At 35.5% G+C, this 12,266-nt stretch overlaps 3 protein-coding genes and 1 long non-coding RNA gene across 4 annotated transcripts; 2 read left to right on the top strand and 2 right to left on the bottom strand.

Annotated features, from left to right (window-relative positions):
* Window positions 1-1,518: 1,518 nt before the first annotated feature.
* On the top strand, window positions 1,519-4,525 carry LOC100175088 (14-3-3 protein epsilon-like). The gene is made up of 6 exons (XM_002123723.2): window positions 1,519-1,791; window positions 2,017-2,210; window positions 2,339-2,448; window positions 3,319-3,461; window positions 3,622-3,825; window positions 4,072-4,525. Exons 1-6 carry the CDS (start codon window positions 1,725-1,727, stop codon window positions 4,125-4,127), a joined length of 774 nt encoding a protein of 257 aa, XP_002123759.1. The 5' UTR covers window positions 1,519-1,724; the 3' UTR covers window positions 4,128-4,525.
* Window positions 3,687-7,993, bottom strand: LOC113474082. Its single transcript, XR_003395747.1, has 2 exons — window positions 7,952-7,993; window positions 3,687-3,802 (listed from the first exon to the last, which is right to left on the bottom strand). It is a non-coding gene; the product is annotated as an uncharacterized LOC113474082 (long non-coding RNA).
* ci14-3-3 (14-3-3 protein) lies at window positions 5,132-8,730 on the top strand (the record flags this gene model as incomplete). Its single annotated transcript, NM_001032441.1, is given in 6 exon segments — window positions 5,132-5,293; window positions 5,851-6,035; window positions 6,406-6,521; window positions 6,964-7,103; window positions 7,771-7,986; window positions 8,410-8,730. Coding segments are annotated over 6 exon segments (771 nt in total). The 3' UTR covers window positions 8,457-8,730.
* Window positions 8,731-10,431: 1,701 nt separating this feature from the next.
* On the bottom strand, window positions 10,432-11,273 carry LOC113474081 (S-antigen protein-like). The gene is made up of 2 exons (XM_026833619.1): window positions 10,856-11,273; window positions 10,432-10,665 (listed from the first exon to the last, which is right to left on the bottom strand). The coding sequence occupies exons 1-2, from the start codon at window positions 11,123-11,125 to the stop codon at window positions 10,600-10,602; spliced, it is 336 nt and encodes a 111-aa protein (XP_026689420.1). The 5' UTR covers window positions 11,126-11,273; the 3' UTR covers window positions 10,432-10,599.
* Window positions 11,274-12,266: the final 993 nt, after the last annotated feature.

The raw sequence follows: 12,266 nt of genomic DNA, 5'->3' as shown, positions 1-12,266 counted from the left end.
TTTTTATGACGAATATTAATATTCAGTTATAAAAAAAAGTTGAAATTATTTTTTTTTCGATGGGGATAACATGTGAGTGACCTACATAGATGTATGCGTAAGTTATATTTTCGCCGAAATATTTTAAAATTTAATACTTGTATGATTCGGGTTATGACCCTCATACTTGTTTGTATTCTGAACCCTTCCCCGCACTTTTTTGAAGAAAATGATGTTTCATTTTTTAGGTATTACGTAGCGCTATAACATATTCGAAGCTGGATCGGGAGAAAATTCTATAAATATATTTTTATGACGAATATTAATATTCAGTTATAAAAAAAAGTTGAAATTATTTTTTTTTCGATGGGGATAACATGCTAGTGACCTACATAGATGTATGCGTAAGTTATATTTTCGCAAAAAAAATCGAAAAAATAATATTTATATGATTCAAGTTATGATCATACTTTTTTATATTTAACATCTATCCCCGCACCTTTTTAAAGAAAATAATGTTTCATATTTTAGGTATCACTTAGCGCTATAACATATTCGAAGCTGGATCGGGAGAAAAATCTATAAATATGTTTTTATGACGAATATTAATATTCATAATTAATATTTTTTCGAATTTTAAATTTTTCATTTTAGAATCGGTACCGCTGGGGTCTAGTTAGTACAGTGTCCAAATTGTAGGTTAGTGGTACCAGTAGAAGGTATCGAAAATGGCCGCTAGAATATCTGTATTCTAGGATCACCTTGGTGGAGAAATAGTAAGAAAGTAAGTTCCATAAATAACAAAACACTTTTATACTGATGCTCGTAGTGCGCTTACTATTACATTATACTTAAAATACACATGGTGTGACCCTACACCTCCTGCTCCTTTTCAGAGTATACATAACTGTCTAAGTATCAAACCCATGCCGCGCGTAATGCACCAGTGTTCAGCAGCGCACAACACTTTCTCTCTTGAAGTGAAAGGTGACAGCAGTCAGTCAGCAACGAACGTAAATCCGCCAACGGAAAGAACCTGAGAAGCAAGTCATCGTCGAACCCCCGGCTATTGTTCCCCTGTTGAAAGGGCGATGGAAGAACTAAACCTAGCTCAAGAATGCTAGAAGCAATATACGACAACTCATATCCTAAAATCAAGTTAAATTCGTTTAATTTAATAAATATAAAGCTTATACTATAGTTTGGTATACAAAACTAAAGACATTCACCTTAATCTATTTTGTGAGCAAATTTGTTTTCGAGATTATTAAATGTAACAAAAAAAACAATTTAACGATACATAACAGCCGTTTGTATAGTATTTTTTAAATGTACTTTTGACTCCCTCTCTAACTAATTAAAATTAAAAAATAATTTGCCTGAGCAGTGTGAAAATAAAGATCGGATTTTTTCGGAAACCGAAATTTAACCGTTAGAAAAATATTCATCCGCGATTTTTCGCGTTGCTCCGCATTTACGTCAGTTTTATCTGATTTAATCAAAACACTAATCATCGCTTCGTTGCTAGCTTGTTTTGAATACGGAAGTTAGTACAGAATTAGTTGTCAATATCGCTGTAGTATTAGTATTTGTTTCTCGTACTTAAAAATATATTGCCTTCCGCCCGCAATACGAATAAGAGAAAAAAGTTCTGTTTTCAGTCGCCGGCAAATTGAAACTACAGTGCAGTATTGAAACAGCTTTTATTATTACCAGCATAAAACCGTAAGAAATATCTGTAAATTATGTCTACTGAACGTGAAGACTTGGTGTATAAGGCTAAGTTAGCCGAACAAGCAGAAAGATATGACGGTAAGTAGATAAGAATATCGCGTTTTAGAAATTAACGTATTTTATTAAAAAAATCTTAAAACTTCTATGCTGTGAGAAACTGATGCTGTTTCTTGTACAGATTTAAACAATAAATTACCTAGTATTTACAATGTTTTTTATTTATTTTTCATACACTGTTTTTGTTTATTTTTATTAAAAAAAATGTGAAAAAATTTTACACTGTAAAATATTATTTTTTTGCAGAAATGGTGGAGTCCATGCAAGCAGTTGCAAAGCTTGGAGTTGAACTTTCAGTTGAAGAGCGGAACTTACTTTCCGTTGCTTACAAGAATGTCATCGGGGCTCGACGCGCCTCGTGGAGGATCATCAGCAGCATCGAACAGAAGGAAGATGACAAACAAAAATCTAATGAAATGACCCAAAACTACAAGAAACAGGTAAGTTTTTATTATTTTTTATCCTAAAAACGAAATTTTACATAATTTGTTCGTAAATTTGTAGAAAACATCATTTTACACTTTTTCTTCATTTGCAACTAAATTTAACAATTTTTTATATTATTTAGGTGGAAAAAGAACTGAACGAAATCTGTAATGCAATTTTATCTCTCATTGACCAACATCTTATCCCAAATGCTGGCCAAGCCAACGAATCCAAAGTATTTTACCACAAAATGTACGTTTTACTGGCTTTCATTAAATTTCAAATTTTGTTAACTTTTTTATTTTAATTTTGATAAAAAAAAATAAAAAAAATTTAAAGACCTGAAGAGTTAACAAGATAAGAATTGTCCTTTTAATCGTAAAAGAAGATATTTAAACTTGTGGAATATGTTAAACTAATATTTTTGATTGGTACATCCCTTTTATTGCTTCTGCAACTTTTGTAATACAGATTTTGCTATTTCTAAGGAACCGGCATAGAAAAATGCTCATTATCTTCTGCTATAACTTTGTGAAACTCATATAATGAGATAAAACTGAAAAAGAATAAGTAATCTATTTTGGGGGTTGAGAAAAATATCTAAAATTTTCACTTTTCTTAACAGTTTAAATCCATGAAACCTGGATTTTCTTTTTAGACTTATAAATGACTGCCCATATGTAAGATATTGCACATCACAGAATTTCGAATCCGTGAGATTTGAATACTACAGGATTCCGTATTCTGTTTAATGACGTCATCTCATGAACTATAATAACAATTTTTGAAACCTAATAATTTTGAAAAAAAAATTGTGTTTGTGGGACTTTCCAGAGTAAACATTTCCTAACAGCTTTTCAAATCCTGCTATACGTTTCGTGACACAAAAACTACCCATCCAACAAGGCTGTTATTAAAGAGTCAATAAACTGACTTATGTGGGTAAAATTATTTTTCCCTATAAATATAAAAAGATTCGAAATTCTAGATTCGGAATTCTAGATACGAAATAAAGTATTCTAGGATATCCTAGAATACCTAATTATTCTGTAATGTGCATTCCTAAAGATATGACTTTCATTTCATACGTTTTCAAAATGAAAATTTTACTTTTGTTTGCAGGCAGGGAGATTATCACAGGTATTTGGCTGAGTTTGAGTCTGGTGACCAGAGGAAGGAAGCTGCTGAGCAAAGTTTGCTTGCGTACAAAGCTGCAAGTGATGTAGCAGCAGATAACCTTCCACCAACACACCCTATTCGCCTTGGTAAATATATTATAATGTAAACTATATTAATATGCTGTTTTATGGTAGCTGGTGAAGCGAGCCCCTGTTGTTTTCCGCTATTATTTTTTAAATTTAAAGTAGTATTATTTAATTGTAATTAAGAAAGTCCTTTACATAAAATTTGTTTTTTTGCGTGCAGGTTTGGCTCTCAACTTCTCCGTGTTCTATTATGAAATCCTTAACTCAAGCGATAGAGCGTGTAAGTTGGCAAAGAAAGCCTTTGACGATGCCATTGCTGAGTTAGATACGCTGTCAGAGGAATCATACAAGGATTCAACTTTGATCATGCAGTTATTGCGTGATAACCTTACATTGTGGACCTCTGACATGCAGGGAGGAGAAGGTAGGATTAATGTTTCAAAATTATTATTGATTCTGGGCGTGTATGTCCTTGGGCAAAACACTTAATGTTAATTGCTTTAACTCAGTGGTCATTAATGAGTTGTCAAAAAAAATTGCCAGCCATACAAAAAACAAATATTCTCAAAGTTACACACTTGTTAACTTTGATTAAACTGAATTAAAATACAACATATCTCGTAAAGTGACCGCAGTTTAACAAATTACATTTATTTATTTTATGTTTTAGAAAATACACAAGCTCAAATTGAAGACATTGAGGGAAATGCAAATGATGAGCCTTAAACATGAACAAGTTAACAAGCTTGTCTTGGCAACACAGAAAACTGTATAACCAAATTACTCCTAATTCAAAATCACGTGTCTATATTTTGAAGAGTAATTTACCCGCGGATTCATAACGTTTCTATTCTTTCCAGCAATTGTACTGTCTTGAATGTGAATGCTTTTTCAGTGTGAAATAATTGATGTATTTTTGTCATACGTTCTAGTAATGTTGCCATAGTATTTAAAATGAAACTGAACTCACAACGTTTTTGGTGCACAGCATTTTTAGTTGTCATAATTTCCAAACATTTTATGTTTTATTACCAAACATATGTTAACATTGCTTTAAACTTAGATGTTTATGTGTGTATATATAACTTGTGTTAGTTGCCTAAAAGTACATCTTAACACATTAATTCCTGCTGCTTAATTAGCGCATAGGCAGAACAGCTGTTCCATACTAGGCTAATCTTTAGTGACGTGGTAAGTATGGTGAAAGCAGAACCTAGTGTCTCGTCAGCTTTTGGTTAAATCTTTTATTTTAGATGGTATTAAAAGGCGTATCATCATTGTAATTAGAACACTGGTTTAGTAACAGATGTATTACACAGAGTTCTAAGCACAAAACGATTCTGGGTGTTTTTATGAACAGCTTAGGCGGAGAACTAGTTACTTAAAAGAACTGGTGAGCACTGTTTTAACTAAAAATTGTCGAAATAAGTTACAGTGTGCATATCTTTTACAATGGGGCAATTTTTTACAAAACAAGTTTGAGATGATAAAAATTCTTCGTTCGTTTTGCTGGTACATAATAGAAATACAATACTTTCAATTAATACTGTTAAGGGGAATCCCATAGTTCCTTTTTTCCGAGAACTGAGATGTTGTAATTTTGGGTGTGATTCACCGTATTTTCTAGATTGTTTTGCCTGTAAAAGCTTGTTTTAATATGTATTATTAATCAGTCATCGTAGTTTAGAAAGTTTTTTTTCAATATATTGTTTAATTACGTTTGCAGCGCTGCCAAAACGTTTAGGCGTCTATAATTGTTACTGTTTTGTGTCATTTCGACATCCAATTTGTATCTATAGTAATCGAAGCATTCGTAACCGTAAATATGTCTACTGAGCGCGAGGACTTTGTATATCAAGCTAAACTAGCTGAGCAAGCTGAAAGATACGATGGTAAGTGAATTAAAACGCTTCAAAAGCGATGGTACATAACTGGTCAATTTCTGTAAATTGTCGGGCGTAACCGATTAATGTAAAATGTGCGTTAAAATGTTTTATATTGGATAATTTTTAAAAATATTGTTTTCTCCTGCTTAATACGATGTTTACGTAAAATATTGACAAAACACCAATATCTTTTGACTTTTTTATGTTGTTGTTTTGCCCGTAATGTATCTTGAAACTTTTAAAAGTTCTATTTCTGCTCGTAGGTTTTTCCAATATTCTTTGTTTGACCAATTTATTATGTTATTCCTAAATTGACACGCCCAGTGTTTGGATTTATACTGTTTCAATTGTTTTAAAGGTATGTCGGTGCTAGTAAGGAATCCTACCCCTATGTTATCTGCTAAACAATGACCCAACTAACACTTTCGACAAGCCAATTTGTAATCTACTGGAGGGTTCTTTACTAGTGCTGGCATCACAACATGTCACCCCAGGCACCCTAATATTAGGCTTGTGGTCAAACCTGCGAGCTATTAACCTTTAACTGCTTCATATAATTATAGAAATGGTTGAGCAAATGAAGAAGATTGCCCAGTTGGGCATCAGCTTGACAGTTGAAGAGCGGAACCTACTTTCTGTTGCTTACAAGAATGTTATCGGGGCTCGACGTGCGTCGTGGAGGATCATCAGCAGCATTGAAATGAAAGAAGGTTCAAAAGCTCAGATGCCAAGTGACTATAGACAACAGGTATACTACTATTTCACACCATTGGGCCAAAGGGCCTAACCTGGTAATTTTCTGCATTGCATTAACCAGTGGACTTTTGAAACGAAAGTTAAATTTTAATCATTAGAATACGCACCCAACTTTGTACTGTGTTTACACAATATAATTTTGTACTTGTACTAAGATGTCAGTCATAAGATAGTCTTCTAATTTCACTCATTTGAAAGTTGAAAAAAGTTGTGCTTCCATTATAAACACTTATACACAGTAAACGGTATGTGTTTAAAAGCAGTTAAACATAAAATTAAGTGGATCTTTTAATTTTTGTGCTGTACATATTACGGCATACTCCCCACTGAAATAAAATATTTATAAGATGTTTATGTTAAAGGTTGAAGAGGAACTGAAGAACATATGCCACGATATTCTGAGCGTGATTGATCAACACTTGCTACCTCCAAGTCAAACGGACCAAGATATTGAATCTCAAGTGTTTTATCATAAAATGTAAGATTGGTGATCAACTATATAGTAGGTTGGGGAAGATGGGACACTTTTATATTCGATTTCCTTGTCCCATTTGGTAGTAAACAAAGAACATGCAAAGAATTATAAAAGCGTTTCCCCACGACTCCCATAGACCGTTGTTAATTGTTTAAAACACGATCAGGACATTTAGATATTATGTGCTAAAGGTGTCCTATCTTCCCCCACCCTACTGTATAGTTTAAACTCATAAGACTAGTTCATTATTGAGGCCCAACCTATACTAAAATAGGGTTAATGTGAACTCTGCCAAAAACCCCAGCTCCCCTTGCTTGCTTCCTCTTAGGACAAAAAACCTTGAGTACAAAAACCCAATGCAGGTTCAGACTTAAAAGTGAAAAAAACTCAAATTGGAATGTTTTGTAATTTGAATTTTAAATTTCACTTTAAATTAACTTCCCAGGAAAGGAGACTACCACAGGTACTTAGCTGAGTTTGAGACTGGCGACGAAAGAAAAAGTGCAGCCGAGGACAGTTTAACTGCTTACAAAGCTGCAAGTGATGCAGCAGGTAAACTACCAACCACTCATCCCATTAGACTTGGTAAGTGAATAGAAGTTATATTATATGCTACTACTTCTACATGATAGGGTTATAACACAATTGTATGTTAGGGATCTGTTTGCGTTAAATTTTTAAAATTTATGTTTTGCTTTTATAATAGTTATATTTTGTTGCTGCCAGGTCTATTATAAGTGTGAACAAGATCTTCTGACAGTTTTTAGTTTTGTTGTTTTAAAACACTAGTCTTTTTTACAGTTTGATACTCAGTGTTTGCCCTAGTATCTTGTACAAGAACATATATAGGCCACAATAATAGTGGGGGTCCAGTCTCAAACCTGTACCATTTGGACTAAGCAGGCACGCTAACGCTAATTGGACTATAAGCAGACACGCTGCTGTCTGTGCCACAATAGAATAGCAACACAAATTACACAACTGAGCAATTTACAGGCACAGCAATACAGCATTATTACTATTAGTTGGAGAAACTCTGCTGTATGGGGAAGAAAGATTAACTTTAAACATCTGAAAGTTATTGCAACATAGTTTCGCAATATACCCCGTGGCATTGAATAGTAATAGTAACAGTTGTGGCGTAATGGCTTCAATGTTAATATAATACTAAAATGACTAAAGGTAATAAAATATGGTTATGGTATGTTATGTACAATATTTGTCTGTTCTACATTTTCCATTACATACTCAGGTTTGGCTCTCAACTTCTCTGTGTTCTATTATGAGATCCTAAACTCTCCTGATCGAGCGTGTAGATTGGCCAAGGAAGCTTTTGATCAAGCCATTGCTGAGTTAGATACACTATCAGAGGAATCATACAAGGATTCAACTTTGATCATGCAGTTATTGCGTGATAACCTTACATTGTGGACCTCTGACATGCAGGGGGACGCCGATGGGCACGAGGGTGGGCATCTTGTTGTTTTTAAAATTGGGATTTCACAAGTTAAAGCCAATATTTCCCAACCTTACCTAATACTCACTGACCCTTAACCGCTTCAGGCTTTTTTTTCAATATAACAAACATCCTCTTGGTGAACTTTAACAACTAGCATCCACTATTCTATGTGGGTAAAGGTCCTGCAGTATAACACACCATGGGTCCTAGGATTTAGGCCACGATTGGCATATTGCCCCAATACCCGGAGTGCTATGCTACTTTTATGTCTTTGAAATGACCACATAATTGTTACAAAAAAAGCACATTTTTGTGTTTATTTTGTTCTATCTCATACCTCTTTTTTACCCCGCATTTCTTATACAAAGGTTTATTATTATTTGTAAACCTATGTTATTATACCGCAGTTAAACTTCCAAACTTTATCCACAGGCAACACTGATGAGGTGCAAGAAATGCATGCCACTGAAGCGTCATAAACTTGGCATTATTAACTTTGTGACATCACAGCTAATTTGCATACCAGCAAATATTTTAGCCCAGCAGTTTGTAAATTTCTTTCAAACAGAATATTAAATCTGCAATTGTATTTCCATGTTCGAATGACGGCTAAAGGATTTTGGAGATAGAATTATTTGTTGCTACGGTGCAGACTTTTAATCACCATTACTCAAAAATGTTTTTATGTTTTATTTCCCGGTCTTTGTAGTTCGTGTCATGTCTGCTTGCAAATATAACCTATAGAATATGTAACATTAATCTGTATGCATGAGGTGCGGAGCTATATGTGTAGGTAGCTCACATCACAAAAATGTTGTTCTGCGGGAAACGGTTCCATCCATTCCTGCCGATAGAAATTAGCTGTGTACGTTAATAGGTTTGGTTGCATAACCATCATTAAGCGTGGATATGTCGATTTATTATGACCGGGTAAGAAGAATTGCTTTCATACACCTGGATGAATGTACCGTATTTGTCATTTCGACACGTTTTAAGCCTAAGGGATAACATGGGTGGGTTGTCGCCTCTGCATAAAAATGCCAATGGTGGGTGTGCGGGAACAGTTTAACGGTCGTGCTTTTATCAACGAACCAACGCCATGACGCTAGGTCGACAACTTAATTTATTAGCGGACAGACGGGTGGCATCAGGTTAGGGACAAACGTTAGGAGAGCAAGCGTATCTGCCCTCTCAACACAGAGAATAGGAGGGATTTTATAGCATGAAACGTGTGCGCCAACACAAAACACGGAAGAGTTATTTGATACCACAGAATGGTAGGCTGTCATACCATTTCCTTATAGTAATGGGAAAAGCGCAGGATGTGTCGCTTAATCATAAACACAATACGCCAGATGTAATAGTTACGCAACACAGCTGTTTAATATTTAATCCATATGCATTAAGGTTATTCGGATAAACTAAAATATATACCTGTGCTCGAAACACACTCAATCGCTAAACCACCTTGTCACTTTAAATAACAATCGTGAACGAAAAGTTATCATTAGTTGGGAACACAAACCAGTTAAAAAAGAGGTATAGTAGGGGTGGTGGAAGATGGGACACCTTTAGCACATAATATCCGAAAAGCTTTATCCGGTTTGAAACAATTAACAACGGTCTGTGAAAGTCGTGAGCATATGGATTTGTAATTCTTTGAATGTTATTTGTTTACTACCAAATGGGACGAGAAAACAGAATGAAAAGGTGTCGCATCTTCCCCCACCTTACTATATACGTCCGTCACCTCTTCTTTAGTTTAGATTAAACAACCAAATGCGTTACAATAGTAGCGGTAATGGGAGACACGGTTGATTAACCTCCTGTAGGGAGGCTGTTGCGTGTTTTGGGAACCACAGCGGGATATAATTGCACTGCCGGGTCGACTAAGGGAAATAGGCCAGCAGGACAGGAAGACGGTAATGAAATGGTTGATGGATGACATATATAGGACGGGAATGCTAAAACAATATCAACAGTACATGCATACATTTACCCGCCGATTATAAAATAGTTGTCCTTGCGTGGTCAAATGTCTAGTTGTATGGGTGCTGTCTTCTTAACCGGGATGCCTTGATGACTTGTAACTTTGTTAGACGATACCAGGCCCAATGCTGCAACAGGTGGGCATTTCTTTGTAAAGACAGAACATAGGTATTTGGTATTTATTACCGCTGGTAATAAATAAATGCAAATAACTTGTACATAGTAACTTACAAGATATAATGAACTATAGTTACAGGTCAAGGTAACCGACAAAACTCTTTGCTAAACTTGGCTACCTCATTTTTGTAGTGAAATACGAACTCTATGTTACACGTCCCGATAAAAACGACCAATCCTGACCGTTCTATTCATTTTATACCCGACGTGAACTAAGACTTGACAGAGATAACTTGACTATACAGCTCTGTACTCGATCTTTTTACGCTCTCTTGTTTTTTAAACAACTTTTTGACCAGGGACATGTCGTTTAATGCAGCAGGACTCCCAAATCTGGGGTTGCGTGACAAACTTCAGGGGTCGCGATAGTTCACCAATTTTACATAAAGTACTGCATGTAAGCTTTGATTTGCCAGTCATCTAGAAATACTTCATCAAGGTTGAATCACCGGCACCTCATCGTTTTCCAGCTTCGACAAGGTCGACTACTGTATTACATTCACATGCAAGCAACCTATTGTACTGAAAAGATGGGAAGTCGGTTTCGGTTAGTATCTCAGCTGAGTGTAACCATGGCTTATTGTTGCAATGTTTCAGCATCTTCTTATAGTTGTTTTCACCAATCTTATCTTATGCTCATCTTTATAGCTATACGTTTACCTATACTATGGATAAATCCTGGTTTTCCAGTAAGTCTCACTCCACCACTTACTTCGCTCGTCTCCATTTTTGTGGCATAAGGTTGGGGTAAGATGCTCCTTATTTTTATTCCATTCGTCCATTCGTCCATTCGTCCATTCGTCCATTCGTCCATTCGTCCATTCGTCCATTCGTCCATTCGTCCATTCGTCCATTCGTCCATTCGTCCATTCGTCCATTCGTCCATTCGTCCATTCGTCCATTCGTCCATTCGTCCATTCGTCCATTCGTCCATTCGTCCATTCGTCCATTCGTCCATTCGTCCATTCGTCCATTCGTTCATTCTTTAAACCAAAGGTGTGAGACACGATGCTGCTACCATTGCAGGTGTGTGTGTGTGTTGTGGAATTTCGTCAACGTAAGTTGACGCATGTATAAATACTTTTGGTATTGACTCTATTGAGACTGTGAGGTGTACTAGATACCAATAGAAGCCTGTAGACTGGGGACCAAAGGATCGAGGCGAGGTACATATGTTGCTACCATTGTTAACGTGTATTACTTGAGGCGAGGTGTACTTTGTACGGTTATTGCTCCAATGGTTTGACCAAATTGTTAGTTAGATAGAAAACTTGTTGCCTGCATGAATCCACGATTTTGTTTAGCGTTGAACAAAATGTAATCTATCAACGCCAACATCATCCACGCCTCATCGAGTTCCTAAACTGAGCGAAATATCTCATTATGATGCAAAAACAAAGTGTACACAATAGTATAACAATGATCCCAGCTAGAAATTTATAAATCGGGAAGAAACTAAAGTCCAATCTTCATTAGTTGCAAGCTTATGTATAAGTGGAGATGTTTAGCGTAGTTGTATAGGGGCGGGTCCAATGGTTGTTAATCCTTCTATAAGCTTATCGACGCAGTGAACTTTTCTCCTCGATAGCTTAGTAGGTAGCAGTATAGATTAAAAAAAATGCCACCAGCTCAATTGTTTGACGCTTTTATTGCGGAGAAAAACGATAACAGAAAACAACTCGCAAAAGAGTAATCACGAAATGCGTGATATCGAATGTTTTTGCGCCCTTTCATAATGAAATGACAAACAGTAAAAATATAATAAAACGCCCAGTTAGTTTGCCCCGAAGGACGTGAAACGTCAGTAAATATTAGAAGACGGACATAAAAAAAGGTTCTAAAGAACCGGGAGTATTTTAATTACCTTGACGATACTTTAATTGTCTCCTTTTGAGTCTATACAAAAAATAAGCATTTTTTATGATTGCCAAAATGATAGTCACGAAAAACCGGTTGTTAGAGAGGCATAAGTTGTACGCATTTAATCTTGAGAGTTGAGTATATTATGTTGCAGAATTAGATTAAATATACTACTTTCCCACATCAACCGCTACATATGCTAGTTAGGCAGATAGTTCAACTGCGCTTGCGCTACACAACGTGTCAATCAAACGACTTTTAAA

The sequence above is a fragment of the Ciona intestinalis genome, chromosome 3, assembly GCF_000224145.3.
Source record: "Ciona intestinalis chromosome 3, KH, whole genome shotgun sequence".
Lineage (NCBI taxonomy): Eukaryota > Metazoa > Chordata > Ascidiacea > Phlebobranchia > Cionidae > Ciona > Ciona intestinalis.
This window is presented reverse-complemented; position numbering and strand designations above follow the sequence as displayed.

Bases quoted from the DNA above. Each gene is read 5' to 3' on its own strand.
- LOC100175088 (XM_002123723.2), top strand. From the start codon at position 1,725: ATGTCTACTGAACGTGAAGACTTGGTGTATAAGGCTAAGTTAGCCGAA. The intron at 2,211-2,338 runs GTAAGTTTTTAT...TATATTATTTAG, and splicing joins CCCAAAACTACAAGAAACAG to GTGGAAAAAGAACTGAACGA. The intron at 3,462-3,621 runs GTAAATATATTA...TTTTGCGTGCAG, and splicing joins AACACACCCTATTCGCCTTG to GTTTGGCTCTCAACTTCTCC.
- LOC113474081 (XM_026833619.1), bottom strand. From the start codon at position 11,125: ATGAACGAATGGACGAATGGACGAATGGACGAATGGACGAATGGACGA. The intron at 10,666-10,855 runs GTAAGTGGTGGA...CCATCTTTTCAG, and splicing joins CAAAAATGGAGACGAGCGAA to TACAATAGGTTGCTTGCATG.